Raw genomic sequence first — 25,531 nt, 5'->3', positions numbered from 1 at the left:
TAAAAAAAATCCTTTAATTAAATAAATATATAAATATTTATTTACCCGGCCTGTGGAACTCCTTGCCACTGGATGTGATGATGGCACCTGGCCTGGGTGCCTCTCAAAGGGGATTGGACAGATTTATGGAGGAAAAGTGCAGCACAGAGTGCAAGCCCTGCTGGGCACGTGCCACCTCCTGGTGTTGGAGTGGGTTGTCTTCCAGCGGCAGCTGCCTGGGAGGGCACCAGGGTGCAGGGCTGTTGCGTGTGTGCTCCCTGAGGCAGCCACAGGAGGCGGGACCAGACGGGCCCTTGCCTGAGCCGGCTCTTGGGGCTCTCCCTAGCAGGAGACTGCGTGCCAGGGAGAGCTCTACCCGTCGCATTTCGGCCTGTGGCGCAGCGTTTCGACGCATAGGAGACGGCAGACTGGCCGGGGAGGCTCCTCGCTGGGCTGCCTCCCTTCACCTCAGCCCCCCACTGGAGGCGCGGGAGGGAGGGAGCCGGGCCTCCCCCGCCTCTGACGCCACCAGCTGGCGCCGCCGGCTCGGCACGGGCTGGGCGAGCGGGATGGCGAGGCGCGGGGGCGCCTCCTGCGAGGCGGGGAGCGTGGCCTGCCCCTTGCGCGGTGCTCCCTGGCTGAGCTCCGCCTCTGACCAGGCTCGCTGGGCGGAGGCAGGCACCATGTGCCGCTGCTGCGACCGCTGCAGGCGCTGAGCTGTAAGCCGCGTCTTCCTCCGGCACTTCCGAGAAGCCCGGCTCGCTCCCATGGCCGGCGGGGCGACGGCAGGGCCCAGCGCCCGGCTGGCCTCGTCCCCGGCGCGGAGGGACTTCTACTGGCTGCGCTCTTTCGTGGCGGGAGGTAATGAAGACCTGGCGAGAAGGGGCGGCTGCTTGGAGAGCTGCCCCTCTGTGTCCACTGGGCCTGAGCAGTGGGTGCTCCTTGGAGCCCAAGCTAGGCATGTCTACTCAGAAGTAAGCCCCACTATAGTCAGTAGGACTTACTCCCAGGAAACTGTGGACAGGATTGCAGCCTGAGAGCACAATCCTGTGGTGCCTACTCAGAAGTAAGTTCCATTATAGGCAATTGGTTTTGGATGCCCTCCTATTTGATGCAGAGTAAGGGGTTGTTTACAATTGGGCTTGCTTCCGCCCTTTGTGTAGTAAACCTGCCTGGAAAAGAGGATTGGGGGTTGCTTCCTGGTTGCTTTGGGATCTGAGGCTGCTATCCTATCCATATTTATCTGGGAGTAAGCCCCATTGACTATATTGGGACTTCCTAGACATGCCTAGGATCCGACTCATAATGTGTCCATTCTGTGTTGCTCCCTCATTTCATGAAAATGGGAACAGAGATTGCCTGGCACGAAGGTTAGGTTTGAGGAAGTTCTCTCACCCTCCACCTCTCCTTCTGGTATTAAATAGGACACAAGGGCGGACACTTGTGTAGACAACTCTTTACTCACTCTGCACCCATTTCCTAAGAGATGTCTGCACGCATCTTTGCCCAGTCTCAGAAAGAGAAATGTTTACTACAGCAAAAAATCCTGAGACACTGTTCATGGGCTTTAGTTTTATCTCTGTTAAGTAGACTTTAAAGAAGTCTTCTGACTAGTGACCTGTTATAATAATTACACTACTTTGGCAAACATAGAGGACAAATAACTTCCTCCTAATCTTGAAAGAACTGTCTCAAGAAAGTCAATGAGTTCATTTGGAAAGGATGGTCAGGTGGTTTTGAAAGTGACAGGTGTGCAGTTATAGGGAAGGATTAAGAGCTGAATACATTCTGAACTGCATTATAAACTGCATTCCATTTTGTAGGCAGCCCAATACAGAATCTTGACTGTGGGGTGTAAAGATGTACGCTTCATAGGGACCAGTGACATGGTGGTGTTAAGCGAACATATTGGTAGATTTAACATAACTGGCCAAGACTTCCTGGCAATTGAGGTGGCAAGTGAAATACTGCTCCTCTTTTACCTAGTAATGTGGCAGCTCCTGCACTTCCTGGATTGGAAAAGGAATGAGGGCTGGAGCAGGAGAGTGCGAAAGAGCAGGAGATGTTCTAGTCCGCCACTCTGCTGTCTTCCACACATCCTCTTTTGCTCTGTCCCTCATTTTCCAGTCTAGGGAGAGGGAGGAGGAGCAGTGGAGGTGAGTGGGCAGACAAAGATGGGCCAATCTGCTGTTTCATTTTGCCCTGATTGTGACTTATATGAATATGACTTCTTCCTGGGAACTGGAGCTTTTTATGTCAGGAGATTATACTCTATTGGAGGAAGAATAGATAGCACATTATCCCATTTTCTTGAAATACAATCAAGCTATAAATCATATTTGAATTATCTGGAATTGTTGACTTGGTGATTCTTTCAAAATGTGATAGATTTCAAATCTTCAGAATGTGAAGATCTGATTCTTCGGAGTTGTACTTGACCCTGTGGCACAGCAGAGCTCACTCTATAGGTACTTACCAGAGAAAAGAACCTGCTAAGGGACTGGATGGCTGCTAAACCGCCCAGATTCCAGAAGCCCAGTTATGGCAGAAAGTTTTCACGAAATTATTTTTCACTTGCCCAGGAGTATTTTCACACTGTGGAGGAAACATCAGGAAATTCCAAAAGCCCTTATATAAATGAGGTAATCCAGTAGTTCTCACACATTTAGCACCAGAACCCACTTTTTATAATGACAATCTGTCAGGACCCACTAGAAGTGATGTCTTGACTGGAAGTGACATTATCAAGCAGGAAAATGTTTAACAATCCTAGGCTGCAGTCCTTCCCACACTTACCCAGGTGTAAGTCCCATTGACTATCATTGTTAAAAGAATATGCATAGTAGCCTGTTAAAAGTACAGATCCGTAACATTTCCCCAAATGCAGTCACATACTATGGTAGCATCAAGTCTAATATATCAAAAATAAAATATTGAAATGAATGGGCACCCACCTGAAATTGGTTCACGACCCACAGTTTGAGAAACACTGAGGTAATCATTAGGTATTGTATAAGATAACGCAAACTGATTCACAGCTACTTAAATGTTGCCTGTCCAGATCGGTGTATATAGCTGACTTATTATATCTTTGTTCAGTAGCCAAAGAAAGGTGAACAGCCTAGACTACATAGAACACTGAGTCATTTGTAGTTCATCTCAAACAAATCTTTGTGAACAGCAAATTTATTGGGCAGGAAGGGCCCTGATGAGCATAAGTACTTATTAGTGGCCCTAGAACCTGTGGTCTTAAATATCCTCTTTCTAACTGCAACCACTACTTTTAAAATAAAATGTTTCTGTTTTACGGAGTTGATAGGAGTTGTTAACTCTGCTGAACACATTTCCATTATCAATTATTTTTAGTAGGGCTACATTCTATTTAGTAAGGAGGGTAGTTGAAGTAATGTATTTATTACTTATAACATGTTAGCTGGATTTTTAAGGAACATCACATTTTTTATCTCAGTAGTTCTTACAAAAATCCTGTAATACAGGAAATTATTGTTGTTCTTATATTGCAAATGGACAGGTGTAATTACTTGCTGTAGATTGATTAGAAAGTTGAACTATGGAAATGAAACTTGAACTAGAGATTCTCACCTCATATTCTTATATTGTATAAGTATGCTGCATCCCATCAACTTAAAATTGATTTAGAAACACTGTTGGAGATGAGCAGCAGTCCCCTGCCCTAGCTGGTGCTTTTGTAGTACTTTAAGGTTTCTTTAGTGTTTAAGTTTTTTCTGGTTGTATTTTTCACTTTATTGGAGATTCTGGGTGGTAGCAGATCTGCTTTGCCAGCAAAGATCACAACTACTGAGCAAGGGACTCATGCTTTCCAGGTGTGGACTGAACTTTGGAAAGATAAAGTTTAAAAATAGCTTTGACCCAATGTTTGACATGGCTGTGGTGTTTGGCAGCTAGTAAATAGTATCATTCATTTTATGTCTGTTTGAAAGGTGTTGCAGGATGTTGTGCCAAAACAACCATTGCACCATTGGATCGAGTAAAGATTTTGCTGCAAGCTCATAATCGTCATTACAGACATTTAGGTAAGGCAATTTCTGTACTAATTGTCTGTTGTTAATTTTACTGCAATTTCAATTATTTGTAAGGAAAGTAGATTTCATTCTCAAGTTAGTTCTACAACTCATCATCGTATTCAGCAATAGGAAGCATAAACCCAGGTTCCTCCAACCCTAGTCTGGGCACTGCATACCACACAGGTGCTTTTTATATAGTACAGTATTCTTGTTAGTGTAAGACAGCATAGCAAAAAACATTTGTATAGTGCTTTATGAAGTGCTATGCTTACTAAAATGTATTATCTTGATATAGTCCTTACAACAGCCCTGCAGGATCAGTATTATGACTATATTACATATGGGGAGCTAAGAGTTGAGTGAGTAGTCTGCCTAAAATCACTTTATGAAAGCACAGCAGAGATAACATTTGAATTGGGGAAGTTCTGATTTACAGTTCAGCTTTTTAGCTACTGTGCTATGTAGGTTTGGATAAACATAAATGACTGACTTTCTTTAGAATGCCTTTTGCCAGAGGTTCTTAATGTAAGGTGCAAACATTGGGAACTTTGTATAAACAACCCCCATTGAAATGAGGTGAAGTTTTGGAAAAGTTCAAGCTTATGATTGTAGATATAGTTTAGTATAGCCCCATGTCAGCTGCAATTTATCCCTATCTTTTTGCTAATTATATTAACAAATTGAGAGTTGGACACACTTGTCCACTGACACAAATTATCCTCATTAAATGGGGCTAAGCACTTAGACACCATCATTACAGGTAATAGTAACTGGGATTGCGCTTAACCCAGGATCTGAAACCATAGGCTAAACCTTGATTAATCTCCTATGCAAATTTAACTCAATTAAAACTCAAAAGTTAATCAACTGAAATTTCTGTAATTAGATGGCAAGACTACAAAAAAAATCTAACCAGCAAACACTGCTACATTTAAGAATATCCCAGCAGTACCTGTATTTTGTTATATGTACAGAAATCAGCTTTTCATAAAAATCTACACAGTATTTAGGGAAATGAGGACTATAATTCTGTATGCAACTACTTGGGAGTAAATCCCTTTGAACTCAATGGGACTTATTTTTGGGTAGGCCAGCATAAGCATGTGCCATTTAGGCAAGACAAGAATTAAATTATATTCATGGTTAAAACAAAAAAATGGAGGCATTATTTTAAAAAGTAGTAAAGACAGACAGGAACAGTAAAAGGTTATATAATATTGATGGTTAAGACTGCTCATAATCAGTCCAGGTAAAGAAAGAAAGGACCAAATGTTGTGTTAATATTTTTGTTTTTGAATGGTCAGCTTAAAGCATGTCATGTAGTGTGGTGCTGTGGGCAGTGAATATCCAACTCTGGTTCTGGCATGCCGATGATATGTTTGTCTTAGACCTACAAACTTTCTACTTACATGTGTCCCTGAACAAAAAGTGAGGGTTGTAGAAAGTGGGTAAAGCAGGGTAAATATCAGCAAATACCAATGTGTTCTGTTTGAGCAAAGTCCTCCTTAGCTGTTCATAAATTGTTGGAGGTATGTTTGGATTAATATCCTTTTTGGCTTACTGCTGTTTATGGTCTTCTTTCTTTCCTGAGACTGAGACGTGACTTTGCTTATTTCATTTTCTGCTCCAGTTATTATCGTTGATGATTTTAATATTAATTTTGATTTAGCCTCTGATCCATCTTAAGTGTTTATCTTTTCTTAGTTCTTTTAATCTTTTTGTTTCTGTTGCTCCTCCTACTCACCCTTCAGGACATGCTCTTGATCTCAGTGTTCTCTAGTAGTTCTTGTGGCTAGTATCTCTTTGCTTTTGAACACTTTTTCCTCTTTTCATTCTTTTTTGCTCTCAATTTATTAAAATGATTTTTTGGGTGATTATCACTCAGTTTATGATTATTTTTCTTCCTTTCATTTGTCATTTCCTTTCATTTCCCCCCTCCAAATCTCAGCAGCTGCACATCGTTTTTTCCACATTGTCATCTGCATTCTATCTTTTTGCTCCCTTTGTTTATTTTTCTCAGGACTCCCCCTTTAGTCAACTAATTTCCTTCATTAGCTTCTGTTCTGTTCTGAGCAAGTATCTTGGGTTCTTCTGATCTTGTGAATGTCAGGTGTATGTTTTGCTTTTATTGTCTGTAAAGCAGGCCTCTACCTCTAGGCTTACTCAGTTTTTAAAAATCTCTTGGCTGCCTTTTGCCAGTGTTGAGAACTCAAGTCAGTGACTTAGATTCAAGTTGTGAAAATGCATGATTTGGGGTGACTCTGCAACTCGAGTCACGCGCGTGGAAGACTCTGAAAAAGACTTGAGTCAGGACCCACCTGATTTGGCATTCATCCCCACACTGACTTGAGTCTGCCTGTGTCTGGGGATGCTTACTTCCTGTTTTTGCTGCATGGAAAACCTAGTGAGGCAAGCATTCCGATGCAAGCAGCAGGGAGGCAGGAAAGGGTTAATGCTAGCAGGAATGGGGAGGTGGGAGTGGGCTCTCTTTTCCAGTTTCTGATAGGAAGGAAGGAGTGGATGATCATTGGACAAAGGATTGGCATATTTCCATTGGCTGAGGGAGGGTGGGAGGAGGAGCAGGGGAGGGGAAGCCTCATTGAATGATTTGCAGAGGGTCTACTTCTGAGAAGCGCTGCAAGGATTGAGTTGTCCTGGTAAGCCTCCCAGCTGCTGCTCATGACCCTCCTCCCTCTCACCCCTTCTGCCCTTGTTCTCTTGCAGTCCCTCCTGCCCTCTTAACAGATGGAAGGGGGCAGCAGGGGAGTAGTTAAAGAGAACTCACACACATACAGAGCCCAGCAGCAGCCCCATTTTTCCCACAACTGACTTTTTAAAGGGAACAATCACACTTTGCATGGCATGGCTCTGTTGTTACTTGGGAAGGGAGGGGGACCCTCACTGAATGAGCGACTACAGAGGAACTACTTCTGAGTAGAGTTGCATGGATTGGGTTGTCCTGGTAAGCCTCTCAGCTGCTGCTTGTGAACCCTCCTCCCGCTTCTGTCCAGGCTCTCTCCTGCCCTCTTTACAGATGGGTAGGAACAGCAGGGGAGTGAGTAAAGGTAACTCCAAGACACACAAACACTCACTCCCCAGCAGCAACCCTGTTTTTTCTATGGCTGGGTTTTTAAAGTGGGGGGGACTCTACCCTAGTCCATTAGGGTCACTAAAGGGTGACTTGGGGACTCGAAAAGGACTTTTTAGAGCCGAGGCATGGGGAGCAGTGACTCAGCAACTTGACTCGAGTCAAGCCCTGCTGGGTTTTCCCATCCCTGCCTTTTGCTACCTTTCATTTCAATTTTTCATCCATCTTCATGCCTCCATTTCTTTTTCCTTTGGCTCTTGGTCAGTTCTTTAAAGATGAAGTTTCTACTATTCATTCTGTTTTATCACTCTCCTCCTTCCTTGATTCCTATGTCTCTTTTGATGACTTTGCCCTGTGTTTCTCTTCTAACCAATCAGTTATGTGCTCGACGGATTTTCATCCTTTTTATTAAAGTACCTTCTGGAAGTCTTACGGCATATTTTAGTCTTTCATATCTAGTCTTCTTGCTGTAAATCTGTATTTTTTCCCCCTCACATTCTGAAGAAACCTCTTCTAGTACTATTTTCCTTCTCCATTGTATCTTTCATATATCAATTTGTGAATGTCTTTTTCTTATTTAGGGCATTAGCAACTATCAGATTTTTCTAGCAGATGCTGTATCTTTCAGTATGGTTTTTTTTTGTTCACTAAATATGCTGTCTTATATTTTCTGCCGCTGCACTACAAACTTAAACTAGATGAGAATCTGCTACAGAGAAATAGTATTTTTTTTCATTAAGAGAAAAATACTTATCTTTGTTTAGATAGCTAAACAAAATTTTATCCGTTGGGGTAGGTGGTCATTTCTAGGTATGGATGATTTTGTGAGTGAAGTATATGAATGGAATTTGGGAAATAACGACTTGGGTGCAATTTAGATTCCATGTCAAACCATGGTTTGCAGTAACAATAGTTTAGAACAGGGGTGTCCAAACCCTGGCCTGGGGGCCGCTTGCGGCCCTCGGGGGATCCCAGTCAGGCCTTTGGGGAGCCCCCAATCTCCAGTGAGCCTCTGTCCCTCTGGAGACCGTGCTGGCCAAATGCAACTGCTCTCAGCATGAGGACGACTCTTTGACCTCTCACCTGAGCTGTGGGACAAGGGCTCCCTCCACTACTTGCTGTTTCATGTCTGTGATGCAGCAGTGGCAGTGAAGGAAAGGTTGGCCTTGCTCTGTGCAAGGCCTTTTATAGGCCTTGAGCTACTGCAAGACCTTCATTAATTCATATAAGTTCCATCTCTAATATATTCATTTTTGTAAATTTATTCAAATTTTAAATGTAAATTAATTCTTTTTTTCCCCCCCAGGCCCCCGACACAGTGTCAGAGAGATGATGTGGCCCTCCTGCCAAAATGTTTGGAAACCCCGGGTTTAGAACACATAGTTTCAGGCAAACTATGAATTAAAACCGCTTTCCTATTCTCCTTTCTGCTCAGTATTCCAGTCCTTTTTAAGAATTATCTGTGGATGTGAAGCAATGATCATAACTATAATTTGTAATTCAGATGTTTAGTCAAATTATAGTTGCCACAAATCATGGACCCATTTCGGGCTGTAGCTCTCAATTTTGGTTTAGCAACCAGTTGCAAACCGTGGTTTGTCAATTCAAATGTCTTGTAGGCAGAGCACTCCCATGGTCCCAGCTATGCTAGTTGCTGCCTACACCGTGGTAATTTCAGTGTTACTTATTTGGGATCCTCTGGATTCCCAAGAGTAGTTCAAACTACAGAAATCACAGCAACTCCAACAGCCACTCCCCTCATGTCGATGGCAGCAGTGCTGGTGCATGTCAGTTATGGAGCAGCATGCCACCAGTGTCCCCACATTAATATGCCTGGCCTGAGAGCTGTTACATAGTAAATGTGTGTTCACCATAGAAGGAAGTGCCTCCATGATGTGACCCCACTATATATTTGACCCACCAGGCAGAGGGACATCACAGAATCCTCCACTACATGAGATTCTGTGAATGTAAATAGCAAGAACACAGTGACTTAGAACCTTCAGGAATTTCTTATACCACTTGTACACAGAGATTCAGATTCTCTTATACCACTTGCATACACAGACTGCTAATAATTGCCCTTTTGACTATGCAACATAAGGAGGAGGGAGAACTGATGGTATACCAGAATACATCCATCACTCTTTTAGAGACACCCTGCCTAACAAATGCTCAGGTCTCCCTGGGAAAAGGGTTCAAGGCCTGTTGGGGAAGCAGAATCTACTGAAGCACAGCACATTCCTTTTGTCAGATAAGGACAGGTTGAAACTAGGACAAACCACAACTGAGCTCTTCCGGTCAAATTAGTTCAGAGAACATTGGAATAGGAAACAGCTGAGGTAGGCTTGAACCCTGCAAGGTGAATGGTGGAATTAAGACAAATGATACAAATAAGTTGGAAGGCTTTAGAGAAACAAGAGAGGACTGAACGGTTTTCAGCTGCTGTGACATAAATATCCAGACTTGCATGTTCAGTAGGTATGCTTGAACAAATGATGGTGTGTTGCTGTTTGGATGCTTTTCTAGTGCCCTTCTCTCACTTTTCCTCACCCTTATCACACATTAGAGTGTATGGCAGAAAATAGTTTCACCATGTTTACGATTAATACAGACAACCAAGTGGTAGAAAATCTTTTCATAACCATAAGTTGATTGTCTGTATTCATCTTTAGTCTGACTCTCCATTGAGTTAAGTGAGAGAGTTTTGGCTTGCACCACCTCTTGCCTACAGAATGTCATGCTGATGTGGGGGCTGGGAGTGGGAATCGCCACCATAAGCTTGGTATTATGCTGGTATATCCCCAGTGTACACTGGTGTGGCATTATTGGGATGACAAACTTGAATCACATCCTAAAGTGGTTTAGCAGTATAGTGTAGTATCAAGATTCATAAGCATGGTTTGTTGTAATGCCTGAGTTAAGCCTTTTTGTATGCTGCTAAGCAAATTGCATTGCTCCATTCGTAGGTACGCTTAACTGAAAATTGACTGTGTTGAAAAATGTAAATGTTGTCTTAGAACAACAGGAAAGTATTTGTTGCCTATAATAAAAGAGATAACTGGTCTTTGGATATTGTTTACGTATATTAATGAGAGTATTGGCCTGGTTTGCATTTGCAGAGATTGCTTAAGATGACTTGCATTTCATCTTCCTCTTGTATAGTCACTTTACCATATACCTCTTCACTGTAGGACAAGTCAGAAAACTATAGCAAAATGACACACTAGCAGAAAAACAGCAGCATTCTGAACTTCTTTTTAATAACTTCATTTGGCAGTCTTGGTAGGAATAATTGTGACCATTTACTCTGCTATTGAATTCCTGTCTGCATCCTCAATTGTGTATCTGACAGTGAGAGATATTACTGCAAAAAAAAAATTTGTTTTAAAAATGCAAATGTGTATTATACAGTTATGTTTTGTGATCCTAGAATATCTTGTATCAGTAAACAAACACTTTGAATAAGTACTGTACTAGGTCAGCCATTGTGATATTTATGGGAAAAAGATGTGGTAGGATTGCATTGTATGTGTCATTTGGTAGATGTTTTGGAACAGTATATGTAGCACAGTATGCATTTTCTTTTCAGAGGTTTTTCAAAAGTGTGTGTTCACTAGGAATTTTGCTGTAAAATGAGGTGGTGTTGATAGAAGATTAATACTAAAACGTATTCTTTTATGATAAGCTGAGTTTTTAGACCTTTTTCTCCTATCTGAGCAAGTTGATAGATCTTTACAGGTTTAAATATCTCAAAGTTAATACTCAGGGTAAATATTAATTTGCTGTAACACTGAAATTGTGTGTTGTGTATTGGTGACAGGTGTGCTTTCTACACTGTGTGCTGTTCCGAAAAAGGAGGGTTATCTAGGATTCTATAGAGGAAATGGAGCAATGATGATTAGAATCTTTCCATATGGTGCAATTCAGTTTACAGCATTTGGTCAATATAAAAAGGTACTTCAACCTGTCTCATTTATTTTTTCAGCTACATTATTCATGGATATTTGTAAACTGACAGACCATTCTGTGAATTTAACCAATTGCCTACATTTTCTTTGTCTTTAAAAATGTGGTTGCATTTTACGCTCACATTCTATGTCTTTGTTTATGTGTAAGTGTAAATACACGTGGCCCTTGTTATCCATTCCTGGAACCCTCAAGGATACCAAAATCCATGGATTTTCAAATCCATGGATCTGGGCACCCTAAACCTTCCGAACCTGACTGGAGCTATTCTCTTGTAGGGTCTGGTGGGTGATCTGATGGCTGGGGAGACTGTGCACAGTCTCCCTGACCCTCAGAATGTTGTTTTCAGGCAAAATAAATAAATAATTAAAACAAACAAACAAATAACTTCCAGTTTTTTGGGGAAACAAAAAGTGACATTTTTATGCCTTTATAAGGCATTTAATATTTAGTGGATTTGGACCCTCTAGAACTTTTCACCTTGGGGGGGGGGGGGCTAAGAGCCTATTCAGAGCTTCAGTTACCTCTATGAACCCCCTCGTTACTGCTGTTAGTTGAAAAAGAAGGCATTTTACCATCTGCTTATGTTGTTATGTTAGTTTTAATAATCTTTACTATATTTCTGTGTACTAAAGTATGGCATGGTCCCTTGGAGGGAGTCATATGCCCCACATTGAGTACTATTGCTTTCGAGAGAAAAAAAGCTTTTTTAAAACAAGGGGAGATAAAAGAACAAGTTTCAGTATCTCAGTGGATTCATATTTAAAAAAACAACAGAGCCAGCATATTTTTGTCAATATCAGTGGCTAGAATATTCCACTTAGAATAATTAAAATACATGGTGACAACTCTGGATACACTGGAAATGTCAGCAAGTGCAGATTTTCCCCCCATATTTGTTGGTGCTGTGAGCAAGTTATGGGGTGGGCGAGTAATTTGGCAAAATGTTGCAAAAAACCCAAACAAACCAGAAATCCTAAGTTCTGCCAATGAAGTTGGTTAAAGAAGCAGCCTGGTGGTAAAGTAGAGCAGTATTTCTCAAACTGTTCTCCATGAGACCCCTTCAGGGGCTTTGCAAGCAGTCCACTATAAGTCCCCCCATTTCCTAGTAGTGTTCCTGTGCTTGTCTTTGCCTGCTACTTGTACAGTGGATCTCATTTACAATATAGTACAAGAGTTTTTATATTTGAAACTTTAATATTTTGCATAGATTATAAAGAAGAACCTTGGCATTTCTGGACACATACACCGGTTAATGGCTGGTTCCATGGCAGGTATTCTGTACACTTCTATATACTTCAAAATGTTGTGTGAGATCCCCTGCTTGCTGAATTTTTTTTTGTTTTGCTTTCAGTTTAATTAAATCCCACATTAAAGGTTCTTATTTTTAATCAAATAAAGTGATTTGTTTTTTTCAATTTTGGGAGTATAAGGTTGAATATCTTCAATGCATTTGAATAATATTTGTCATCAGTTTTAATAAAATCATCTCAGCACATTTGCCTCATCCAACACAACTGCAAAAATTTGAGCTGACTGTGTTTGGGGGCCTCTGCACTGACTATAGGTGAGAGTACATGTTCTGATCTAAGCTTTTAAAAGCTGTCTAAAGTAGTGCCAATACACAAGTAGCAGTTGGGTTCAGGGTGACCAGATGTCCTCTTTTAGCTTCATGTCCTGGAAAAGTATTTAAATTCCTTTTCCCTATGAGTGGTCCCCTGCAGGCAGTGCATAGCCTCCTTGTAATTAATAAATTATATGTAAAAATTATATGTAATATAGTTTTAAATTTAATAAGTAATACAGTGTTTAAATTAACCACAAGAAATCAATATGCAAGTGTTTTTAGCTTTTATTTTGTCATGTCCTACATTCTTCCTGTATGTAGATTTTGGGGTGCCTTCTTTTTTTTTTTTTTTTTGCATTTATGTTATCTAGTCACCATGGATGGGTTCTGTATGTTAATGCATTCCATGAAGAAAAACTTGCTTCCTGTGTTTCAGGACAGTTTCATTTTAGTAACCCAGTGCCATAGGAGAGAGAGAGAAAAATCTTTGTATACTATTTAAACATTAATAACATGAATGGTTCTGAGATCCATTTGAAGAACTTCTGGCCTCTTGGATATAAATACAGTTGTGCATCGTTGTGTGCATCCCTGTGGGAACGCACAGGGATGCGTTTCCACAGGCCCATCGTCAAGTGATGCCTGAAGCTAAACAAAACCTCCAAAGCTGAGGGGAGCTCTGCACCCCTTGCCCCAGGGGCTTTTCTGAGCCTTGCAGAGGCACTGCGAGGCTCAAAATGGCCTTTTCGACCAAAAAGACGCTTTTTCCTATTTCTTCAGGGATGTTGCGTCTTTTCAACCAAAAAGGCCATTCTGAGCTTCACAGAGGCAGTGCACAAAAAAATGTTGCCTCTGCAGAGCTCAGAAAAGCCCCCCCCCCCGTGAGGGGAGCACAGCTCCTCTTGGCTTGGGGGGGAGGGGAACAGAGACCTTCGACAGCCATCGCATATGCGGCCTGTCTCTGGTTGGAATGTTGCTAAGTGATGTTCACCTGTAGTTGGGTAGAATCTCCCTCTCCTCCCCCACATGGTAGATGGATATTCAGCATAAGAACAATTTCATTATAAACTACACATTCATGGTCTTTGAAAGGGAAGACTGAAATTGTATGGGGCCAAGGAAAAGAAGGGAATAAAACAACAAAATTAAACAACAGTATGACACTGAAAAAGGGAAGAAATGCAAGAGAAATTGCCTAAGAATATAGATAGCAGAACTGCTTTTCCTGGTAAGTGCTGATAAGAGTAGAACTAGTGCAGGTGAATAATTGCTGTAAGGGATGAACATGTGAGTGGTGTTACTAAATTGTTTCTTGCCCTATTGTAATGGTTGTGCAATCAAATATTAGAAGGAAATAAGAACGATAATCTAGAGACCCTTTTAATTCCTCAGGTGTTTGTAACTTGAAGATTTTTTTCCCCTATTTTCATACTGCCATGCATTGGCGGTGAAAACATTAAGAAAGAAAACTTCCATAGTACTTGCAAGATTAGATTTATCCTTCCAGCACTAGGAAAAAATACTGAGCATGGGAGTAATAATATGTCTATTGTGATGCGTATAGTTGAGGAGGGAGACTCAAACCTTTGGTGAAAACTTGCAGCTCTGGATTTCCTGTGTAATTCAAATCTCAGTGGTAACACTTCATTGGTGAATAATTGCTTTACAGATTCCTTTTAAGGAAAAAACAAATAGTCTGAAACAGAGGGGGGAAAACACATAATTTCACCTATTTAAAACACAAGTGCCCTTCATCCCTCCTATTCCCATAAGAAGGGACTTTACAAACTAAGGAATTTAAGCTTTCTAAATGCAAAGACTAGTGCAAGTACCCAAACATGATTTTACGCATAATTCTTCTAGTTTTGTTTCCTTAAGAAAAAAAGTGTGATACTAGCTTCTGTATTAGAAATGTGCACTTTTTAATACAGTATATTGTTGTTAAAATTTATATACCGCCTTTCCCATGCCAAAGCAAATACACAAGGTGGCTTACAGAGCTCCATAATAAATGTACAATGCATCATAACAATTAGAGCGGGAAAAAAGATGAAGAAAAAAACACACCATCACAAACCATTTAAACATTAATTTTAATATTAATTATTGTTTATTAATTAAACATTAATTTTAACTAAAACATTAAAAAAGAAAGCATTAAAACAGAGCAAAAACTTGCCCCCCCATGGAAGCAGTCAAGTCATAGCACTATTATAGAGAAGCATACAGCAAACCGCCACCTATCCTCTAAACACCAGGCGGAATAGATATATTTTGAGCTCTTGATGAAAAGCTACAAGGAAAGGAATAATTCTTAATTCCCCTGGGAGGGAATTCTATAGTTGTGACAACACTGCAGAGAATGCTTGTCCTCAAGCCATCACCTCTTTAACGTGGGAGAGATGTGGCACTTGAAGGAGAGTTCCTGGCACTTGAAGGAGAGTTCCTTCAGATGACCTGATAGACAGGAATGTATGGAAGAAGGTTGTTTTTCAGATAGCCTGGACCCAAATTGTGAAGGGCCGTAAAGGTCAAAACCATTATCCTGAATTGAAATCAGAACTCAGTGGGTAGCTGGTGTAGCTGCTGAAGCAGTGGTCCAACAGCATTCAATGGTCTATCCCCTATGATCACACAGGCTGCTGCATTCTGCACTATTTGCAGTTTCTGAACTGTCTTTGAGGGTAGCCTTACATACAGTGCATTATGGTAGTCCAGTCTTGAGGTTACCAAGGCATGGAATATTGTGGTCAAATCTGATGGGCTGATTTACTGAAAAGTGAGTCCTATTGATTTCAAGGAAACCTATTCAAGATTACAGCCTGTCTGACTTCAAGGCTCTAAGTAAGAACTTGATGTATGTGAACAGTTCATCTGACTTTCATTTATTACTTTGGCTGTTTTTATGCATATTTCTGTGTCTCTGAAGAATTAACTAGTATAAAAATACAAATCCTCCCAAGTGTGAATACAAGGTTGCATTTTTAACACTGACTTTTAAAAGAATGTTTTGAGCCTGTGTTATCCTCCTTAAAAACTGTCAATAGATATTTTTATGTGACAACTATTTTGCTCAACTCAGTAGATGGTATTTGTCTTTGAAGGTATAACTGCAGTAATTTGCACCTACCCACTTGACATGGTGAGAGCTCGCCTGGCATTCCAAGTAAAAGGGGATCACAAATACACTGGAATTATTGATGCATTCAGAACTATTTATACCAAGGTATAAATTGGGTTTTCCATTTGCTTCAGCATTCTGTGTTGCTAACTTTTGTTAACATTGTGAAATAATATTGTATCTACAGTAGGAGAAAGATTAGTAAGGTCAGTATTTTGCCCTTGTGCATCTTTGAAGGTAACAACCTAGCACCACCAGCTGTTGAGAGTCTTGAAGCACCTGCTCTGTGTGATATTCTGTCATTTTGATCATTGGTGTGTGCAGGCAAATGTTAAAATCTGCGAACTGTACTGGGAAGGGAAGGCAGTGGCAGAACAAATCATCAGCATTGTTACTGTAGTAGTGCTGTGCTAAAAGAGCCTTGAAAGACTCTTTGGGTTATATAGTTTTGTTTAATGCTCCTGTAGAAGCTCAGTCTTTTTTGAGAGAGATGTTTTTATACACAGAACTAAATAAAGAGAATGCTGACCTAACTTGCCCACAAATTCACTGTGGGACCCTGGGTGCAAAGCTGTCCTTTTCCATATCTGCTATGGTAACATGGCAAGATTTCATGCATTCCTCTTTTAAACAATTTGGGTGTAGCTGGAGTACAAAAAACCGATGTTTTGCCTGTTAAAAGCAGGGTTGATGCAATGTGATGGAACTCTATGCCAGCAAATATCACTTATTACCCCATCCTTATGATATCTTTTAATAATATAGGGAAACAAATTTGTCAACCAGTCACATTTTCCTCTCAGAGGATCCAGTGTGGATCAGATATTAGAATTTCTGCTGGTGAAAATATTCTCATTTAGTGTATCTGAACAAAAGGAAAAGGCAGCTTTCTCCCTTGCTTGAAACATCACTTTAATATATGTACACTTTCTACTTAACACAATATTTAACACAAAATTTATTTTCTTGTCATCTCTTGCTTACTCAAAAGGAAGGTGGTATGTCAGGATTTTATAGAGGACTTATGCCAACAGTAGTAGGAATGGCTCCATATGCAGGTGAGTTCAATGTGAAATGTGGCTCTTTCTTGGTGTTTAATTTGTTTACAGAAATGTTCATTGCTTTCCTTAAGCTGAAGATTTTATCTTCACTGCATCTAGCATTTACACAGATATCAGCAAGCAAGTGGTACTATGTGAATGTGTGTTATGACATTTGGGAGAACTTTGTGTTAACAGTGGCATTACGTATTAGTTGGGTTTAGATCCCATATTTCCATTCCTACGAATGCCCAAGGCTGCTCAAAAGATAAAAATAAAAACAGCCATAGAGCAGCACAACGAAAAATATCCTCAAAGTAAAACAAATTATACAGTTCTTCTACTCTTTCTCAACTTTTCTTTTCCGTATCTCCTAGTCTTTCTGCTTTGTTCTATTCATTTATCATGCAGAAGGGTGCAGTTCTTACTGTGAGGGCATGTACCTGGTATGAACTGAAAGTTGTATCATGGTGTTCCTTTCTTTTTCTGGAAAGTTCAGTTCTTCCCTCCCCTTTCACCATTCTGTTTATATACATTCATAAGGAAATGAAGCTTGCATTCTGCAAGCATAGCCCACTGTTTCTGGCTGCCACGGATACTGCCTCCTCCTCCAGATCCAAGCCTGAATGCGCCACAGAATGTCCACAGAGTAATATTCCTTGTGTAGTTTGGCTTGTTCTGTACTGGACAGCCTGTCATGCTTTTGAGATAGGTAAGCTTCATAGCCCAATTCTCTGACCTTTTCTGAAAATGGGTCATTTTTGTACAGAATCAGTAAACTACTTGTGTGCTACATTTTCAGTGACCTGGAAGTACTTTTAAGCATTTGGTGATACTTTGTGTTCCCTGTTTTAAATAAAAAGTGTATAAGATCTTAAGATGTTTTGTAATAATCTTGGGGTTCTTGTGCTATAGCTTGCTGGGAAGTTCCATAACTCTCTCAGTACCCCATGGTAAATGTCCTTAACATGAAAAATACCTTGCTTCCATATGGTATCTAGTTCTGCTGCTGCTACTCTAATCACAGATGGCATTACAGCATATTACGATACAGTTGAGATCAGGCGGGCTACTGTACTATGCCGTCTACTTTGTGTGTGTTGCATAATGAGATTATAGAGATGCAGGTGACCTTTTTTTGTTTGAGTCTCTAATAAAAATCTGAAAATAATTCCATAATATGATTACCTTCATTAAATGTATAGGGCGCAATCCAACCAAAAGCTAAGCACTTTTAAGTTGCATTAATTCTAATGGGAGAGTGCTTAACTCTCCTGTTTTACCACAGTAGTCAGTGGGTCATCCTTATCTGTGGGGTTTAGTTCCAGCTCCCCCACGGATAAGCAATTCCATAAATGGGGTTCATTCTGTGGGGTCCATTTGCATAGCTCACGCAATTCTTACCTGGAGCTTCTGCAGGCCTCTCTTGGGTCATACCAGGCTGGCAACCCACTCCGTTGGTCTCTGTGGGTCTCAGTGTGACCAACCGAAAGCCTCAGAAGGTACTTCTGGTTTGCTCTTGAAAACTGGAAGTTACCTTCTGAAAAGTGGAAGTAGCTTCCAGAGGCTTCTGCAGGCTATTCTGAGGCCTGTGGAAGCCAATAGTAGTGGATCACTGACCTGGCATGACCCAGGAGAGGCCTCTGGAGGCTCCAGGTAATTGCATGGAGCCTCCAAAGGCACCCATGTGAACCTTCTGTATCCATGAATGGTTAAATCTACAGATAGGGGGCCTGCTGATGTGGAAGGTCCACTATACTTACACTTTGGATTGGATTGTGCCCATAGTGTCTGTGTAGCTTGTTTAGGTATTGTTTCCATAAAGTTACATTTTGCCTTTCAGGTTTCTCATTTTTTACCTTTGGTACCTTAAAGAGTGTGGGACTTGCCCAAGCGCCTACCCTGCTCGGGAGGCCTTCCTTAGATAATCCTGATGTCTTAGTTTTGAAAACTCATGTAAATTTGCTGTGTGGTGGCATAGCTGGAGCAATAGCACAGACAATATCGTAAGTTCTTTTAGTATTTTACTGCACTTACTGAAAAATGATTAGGATACCATGCATTAAGAACTTTAAATTCCTGTTTATCCAATACCTTGGAAATCATGACATTTAACTTGTGCATAATCTTGAGCTTTAGTTGCACCATTGGAAAGGAAAGCCACTGCTCAATCTAAAACTGGCAAAATGTCCCTCAAACAAAGGCTTTTTTTCTTGTATTTTTGAGGCAGTATATTACTTCAGGGTAGTGCTGAAAGTATATCCTGTTTTGCAGAAGATTTTGAAGGGCAGAACTCTTGATCTGCATGCTTCCAAAAATATTACTTCCTACTCACTGAAAAGAATCTTTCTGAAATAAGCAAAACTAGTGAACTTGTTTAAGTGTGCGATTGAGAAAACACATACTTTCTCTCTTGATTTAAACAAGACTTGCATTGGTGTACAATTGTACTTTTATTTAGATGGGAGTTGGAAAATGGTGGTGTTAACACATCAGAGGACATATTGAGCCATATTTATCAAGTTAGACCTCAGAATGGACCAGTGGTGCACTCCTAAGCATGTTTACTCAGAAGTTCCATTTAATTCAGTGGGGCTTGTTCCCAGGTAGCGTTAGGATTGCAGCCTAGGAGAATTTGATACTGTGGCATAGATGAAGCTAAGCAGTCATGACCTTATCAGCAATGTGGGTGGGTGAACACAGGAAGATCTGTTGACAAACTGAGTAGAAAGTTAGTTTGTGTAACACAGATTCTTTCCATAGAAATTGTACTTGCAACCCCAGTTTAAACTTTACTTATAGCTCAATCTTAAGTGTGTCTTCTCAGAAGTAAGCTCCATTGAATTCAATGCAACTTACTCCCAAGAAAACACGTGTAGGATTGTAGCCTTGGTAAGACTTTTGTCAAGTGTTACTTTGTACATGGAATGTGATATACAATTTGTTTTCATTGTATTGCCATAGGTTGACTTTAATTAAATATTGAAGTATCATTCAGAATGAGAAAACAATTTCTCTGTACGTAAACAGTATCTTTTTCAAGTCTTAGACCTAGCTTATAAGTACCACAGACCTGAAGGATATTAGGTTTTGTATTTTAAGCATGATAAATTACTAAAAAATTTACAAAGATTGGTATTTTATTTCACACAAACATGTTCTCTGCAAGTCTCATTGTTCTTTCTTTTTACTTGCTTTTCACATACACACTATTTAATTATGTGCTTGGGTGTACAGTCGTGCACTGCTTAATGACAGGAATGCGGACCAGCATCCCTGTCAAGTGCTTGACGCTATGCAAAGCCTCCAAAGGTGAGGTGATTCTCTGCTCCCTTCACCTCAGCTCTGCTCCCTTCACCACTTGAGGCTTTTCTGAGCCTCAAAGAGACGCACACTGTGAGGCTCAGAATGCTGGAATTGCATGAGAGATGTGACTTATGGTTTCTTGGAGGAAAACAGGACTTGATGCTATGCGAAACCTACAAAGGCGAGTAGAATCTCTGCTTCCCTTGCCTTCAGAGGCTTTTCTGAGCCTCTCAGAGGCAGCACGCAAATGCACACTGCCTGCTCGAGGCTCAGAAAAGTCTCTGGAGGCGAGAGGAGCAGGAAGAAACTGGAAATTTGCGTTTTTTGTGTAATTCTGGCGTTCTGAGCCTTGCAGAGGCTCAGAAAAGCATCCAGAGGTGAGGGGAGCAGAGCTTTGGAGGTTTGGGGGTGTGACCTCCTGACCAGTGATAGCCATCACATACGCAACCTGTTGCTAGCCGGAAGGTCATTAAGGGACTCACACCTGTATTACATTTTTATAATCCTTTAAAATATCTATAATGACTAGGCCACAGTTAATCACTTAAAAGTTCCATTGATTTAAGTCAAAGGAATTTGAGGCATGTGCTTTATGCTCACACTGAAAGTAGTGTGATTAAAAATATTTAAGGTTGGCTGAGCTATGTCCTCTGTTAAACCAGTTAGTGAAAATAAATCCAGGTGTTGAACCTTGTAGTCCGCTGTGCATAGACTGCACTGAACTTCAGGTCATCTTATTTAAAAGAAAAACTAAACTGTATAATACATTAACATTTTAATAAAAACTTTATTTTATTTTATCCCGCCCTTCTCCCTAACAGGACCCAGGGCGGCTAAATTTTTGATTTTAAATTTTAATATAAAATTTTGATTTTACATATGTCCTGCATATGCATGTTTGAATAGTGTAGTTTTTTGTAAATATGTATTGAGATAAGCTCACTTTTTTCTAGTAAAGGAAGCCTAATACATTGAAAGCCCTTAACTGAGTAGCAGTGCACAAGCTTTGTAGACAAAAAGTCCCAGATTCAACCATTTTAAAAAACCACCACCAATAAGACTGTCTAGTATAGGAAATATCTTTGCCCTAAGAGTTGTTGCCAGTCAGAGTAGACAGGTGGAACTAATGGTGGACATAATGGTTTTACCCAGTAGAAGGCAACTTTGAAAGTCCCACATAGTTTCTTATGCAAACTTTGTTTAACTGTTACTTCATTGCACAGATGCTTACATTGATATATTATGATGGGGTGTTTGTTAATTTTTTTAAGCACTTTATTTCTTTCAGATATCCTCTTGATGTGACACGTAGGCGAATGCAGTTGGGAGCAATACTTCCTGATTCTGAAAAGTGCCTGTAAGTTTAGTCAGTAACTTCTTTTGAGTTTATTTAAAAACTAACTTCAAAATTGTAATAAAACCTACCTGGCAACCCTGGCATCTGCTTCTTGCTCTCTGATTCAATGAGAAATGTTTGCAAAGTCACAAAGTTTACACTGCCCTAAGAGTCAACGGAGTGACCCTTGCTGACCTTCTGTTGTGGTATATGGAGCAAAAATGAGTAGTTAAGTTTGCTTCTGTTATTAAGACTGGAGGTACAGTCTTTGTTGAGCACTAGTTTCCAACCTGTGGTCCATGAGACCCTGTGAAGTGCTCCATGAGGTCTCAGAAAAACAATTACCTTCAGTCACCTCCAGCATTTCACCGAGTGAGTGCTTCCCCATGGACTATCAGAGAGGGCGGAGAGCAGACCACCCATAGCCACAGCCACCCATAGCCACCCATAGCCACCCATAGCCACCCATAGCCACAGTCAGTAGTCAGTAGTCAGTCCTCCACCCTCTTGGGTGGTTCATGGGGGACCACTTAGTTGGGAGACACTTCCCGATGGAACACCAGATAGGGCAAAAAATGGACTGTCTGCAGCAGGCAACAAAAGCAGCAACCCACACATCTTAGCTATAAAGAATAAACCTTCTCTATTACAATTTTTATTGTATTTTTTGTGTTCTGGGGTTGGGGGGGTTGCATGTGGTCCATGATGATTCTAATTTTTGCCTCAGTGTCCTGTGGTTTTCTAAAGGTTGCGAACCACTGTTGTAGAGGCAAACAGATTTCTATATTCCAAATTCTTTCCATTTTGAATCAACTCCATACAGTATTGACTGTATTGAACCTAATTCTCACAAATGGCAGACAAAATAATACACCTGTTTCTTGATTGTATTACTTGAGATGGGGAAGTGAGTGAGCCCCATCTGGAGGAGCATGATTGAGTACTACTCCATAAAACCCAAACAAAAAGAACTGGCATGCCAAGGTTTGGTGATTGGGGTATGGGGAAGAAACCCCATGTACTGGTGTCTACCTGTAGCAGGGTCAGAATCTAATAGACTTGTTGCCACCATGAGGACAAAGCCAGGTAGAAGGAAACAATTATCAAAAGTCTTCCTCTCAGTTATGTGGAGAATTCCCCAAAAAGTCAGTTATTGGTGGTAATTTACGTACAATTTCTGTACAATTTCTGCTTTTTTTTAAAAAAACAAAATTTAAAATGCCTTCATTTAAGTATATTAAGACTGTACTCTGTTTATATTTCTAGAACAATGGTACAGACACTGAGGTATGTTTATGGAAACCATGGAATACGAAGAGGATTATACCGTGGATTATCCCTGAATTACATTCGTTGTATTCCTTCACAGGCTGTTGCCTTCACCACTTATGAACTTATGAAGCAGTTTTTGCACCTCAATTAAAGGATCTTGTCTTTTAACAGGAAAACCCTTCTGGTTTTTGTGCTGTATTTCTTGATAACATTTCCCATTTCAAATAATTATGACTGATATGTGCTTTGTTCTACCCAAAGAATAGTATGAAAATTGGTGGATGTTCAATAAGATAGGTTAATACATCTGTTACCTGTATAATGTGTAAGAAAGATCCTTGTTGAAAATATAAATTTGGTAAACTAAAACTGATCATGAAAAAGGAAAATAAACTTTTAGATTCCAAACTGGATTTCAAACTGATACATTTTTATATTACATTTCAAGGGCTTAAAAAACAAAAAGTAATTAAGAGTTCCGTGTCTGTTTTTCTAAAAAATTATCTAGATGCCTCACCAAAAATAAGGTTATAATTGTAAATGCACTTATTTGGAAACTTGTTTTCATTTATTTCAGCTGGATTTGCTTTGATGTAAATGAGGTTTGGGTCATTCTATAGTACACCAGTTCTTTACTGAATTCTCATTTATGGATTGCAGTTCAGCCTTTTTCCAGACTTTCTAAAAGTAGAAAGTGATACTATAAGGGTTATCTTATTTTTATTACACAGAATTCTTTCACTGTATAAGAACTGTGCTACTTGGGTTGTTGCAAGGAGCCTGTGTTAACCTAATGAAATATCTGACTTTTCTTTTTAGCAGTTGACTTCTTGTGCCATATTGCCAGCGGTTTTTGAAATTCTCCACATAGTCAGACTAGACCTATTTCTGGAGACCTATCTGGGGTGGTATGTGTTTTCTAATTAACTCCCCCCTTGCTTCTGCTTTGAAGATTAAGCAAGTAGTGCTCTGCAAGATGGTTTTAACCCTTTTCTTTATATAAATCACACCTCAGCCCCCAGTTGTTAGCTTTATGGGGGTAAAGACAGGTTTGACTTCACTGATCATCAAAGCAGCCACATGTGTCTGTTAATTAAATCACAGAAGTGCTCGTATATCTACTCTATCTCAAATAATTTGGCCCTAAATTTCAAAAGCAATTTGCCATATAGCATGGGGACCTACTTTTCAAGAAAAAGAAGTTCAGAGTCTCCTTGGGCTCATGGAAATAATTTCTTGGTCCTTTTGAATACTGGCCATTTTATTTGTATACTATTAAATAAACAAATCTTCTGAACCTTACTAAAATTTCTACACATACAGAAACATTTGTGATTAATCATTTCTGTGATTAACTGAAAAAGCAAATATTTCACTTGTTTTTAAATGTTCAGTATTATGGACTTGGATTTATAATATTCACTTGAACTCCTAATATAATGATAGGGCATGAACAAAGAATGGGTCCAATTCAGAAAACATACCTTTTGCATGCTGTGCACATACATGACATGACTGAATGAGGCCATTCTGCAATTTAAAGTATGCTAAACAAAACACATGTGCACAAATTGGATGATGTCTTTGCATGAGTTTTATTTTGGTCAGATAGAGAGCATTGAACATGATGGCATATTGCACATGAGGTACAAGCTTCTCTACTCTAATAGGAGGAAAAATAAAGTTTTGCTAATAGCAGGCTAAAGCTATACGGCCACAATTGTGAAGCAATTTTCAAGCAGGAAGTGCAGCCATAATGATGTGCAGTAGATGTGCAGCTGTACAGTAAAGTATATTTTAACACACTGAGGGATTTTTGTGCCTTCTTCAACTCTTGTGATAGCAGAATGCAACTTTATTCATCCTTAGTTTGTTTCTCAATTTCCCTTCATAAACAAAAGGCTACCAATATTCAGGTAAATTCTGTCTCTACATAATACAACTATTGCATCGTAGTGTTGATAGTGCGGCCCAATATGACAGCACTGGGTAGTGGTGTCCACTTTTGACAACTAATCCTTCTCATGTTGCCAAAAGTGATAGATCAGGCCGGTTGCAGCTTGGATTAGCATAGTTAGACCTGGGTGAGTCTCATTCCTGATTGCCCTCCATCCTTTGCAGTATTCCACTTTCACCTTCCTCTTATTGGGTTGAAAGGGTTTACATGATTGATTCCATTGGTAAAATCAGAATTTTACCAGACCTTAAATTGTACAACTATAGCAGCATAGTTCACTAATTTTCTGTAAAATGATGTAACTTATTTATTTATTGTAAATATTGTACATGGTGTGTGAATTGGATAACAATTATGTTACCAAAACTAATGACTATAACATTGCTTATGGTCTACAGCTGGGGTGTATAATCCAAACATTCTGTGGTTAGATTTTTTTTATTGGAGTATTTTTAGATATAATTTGGCAAAGATGTACCTATTTTAATTAAAAGTGTTCAAAAGCAATATAACTAAGCATACCAGCTAACATAAATGCATGTTTGTAATTATGTATTTTTCCTTTTATGCAGATATAAGATGTTTGATTAAATATTAAAGTGACTGCAATAATGTTCTGTTCCTCTGGATTTATTTAAAGGAGACATAAATGTGTAACTTCTAGACATCCCTAGTTCCAAAAAGATGTGGTTGTAATTCTGAAAAGTAGCTTTATGTAAAAGAAACTTGGGGCACAAGCCTAACCATGTCTACTCAGAAGGAAGTCCTGTTTTGTTCAATGGGTCTTACTCTCCGGAAATTGTGGTTAGGATTGCAGCCTTAGGGTTTTATTCTAATTTTATACCTTACT

At 39.9% G+C, this 25,531-nt stretch overlaps 1 protein-coding gene across 1 annotated transcript; it reads left to right on the top strand.

Annotated features, from left to right (window-relative positions):
* Positions 1 to 667: 667 nt before the first annotated feature.
* On the top strand, positions 668 to 25,250 carry SLC25A16 (solute carrier family 25 member 16). The gene is made up of 9 exons (XM_066620670.1): positions 668 to 840; positions 3,942 to 4,034; positions 10,937 to 11,070; positions 12,293 to 12,356; positions 15,754 to 15,875; positions 16,762 to 16,828; positions 18,654 to 18,816; positions 21,405 to 21,473; positions 22,719 to 25,250. The coding sequence occupies exons 1-9, from the start codon at positions 747 to 749 to the stop codon at positions 22,873 to 22,875; spliced, it is 963 nt and encodes a 320-aa protein (XP_066476767.1). The 5' UTR covers positions 668 to 746; the 3' UTR covers positions 22,876 to 25,250.
* The last annotated feature ends 281 nt before the right edge of the window (positions 25,251 to 25,531 follow it).

This window comes from Tiliqua scincoides, chromosome 3 (genome assembly GCF_035046505.1).
Source record: "Tiliqua scincoides isolate rTilSci1 chromosome 3, rTilSci1.hap2, whole genome shotgun sequence".
Taxonomy (NCBI): domain Eukaryota; kingdom Metazoa; phylum Chordata; class Lepidosauria; order Squamata; family Scincidae; genus Tiliqua; species Tiliqua scincoides.
This window is presented reverse-complemented; position numbering and strand designations above follow the sequence as displayed.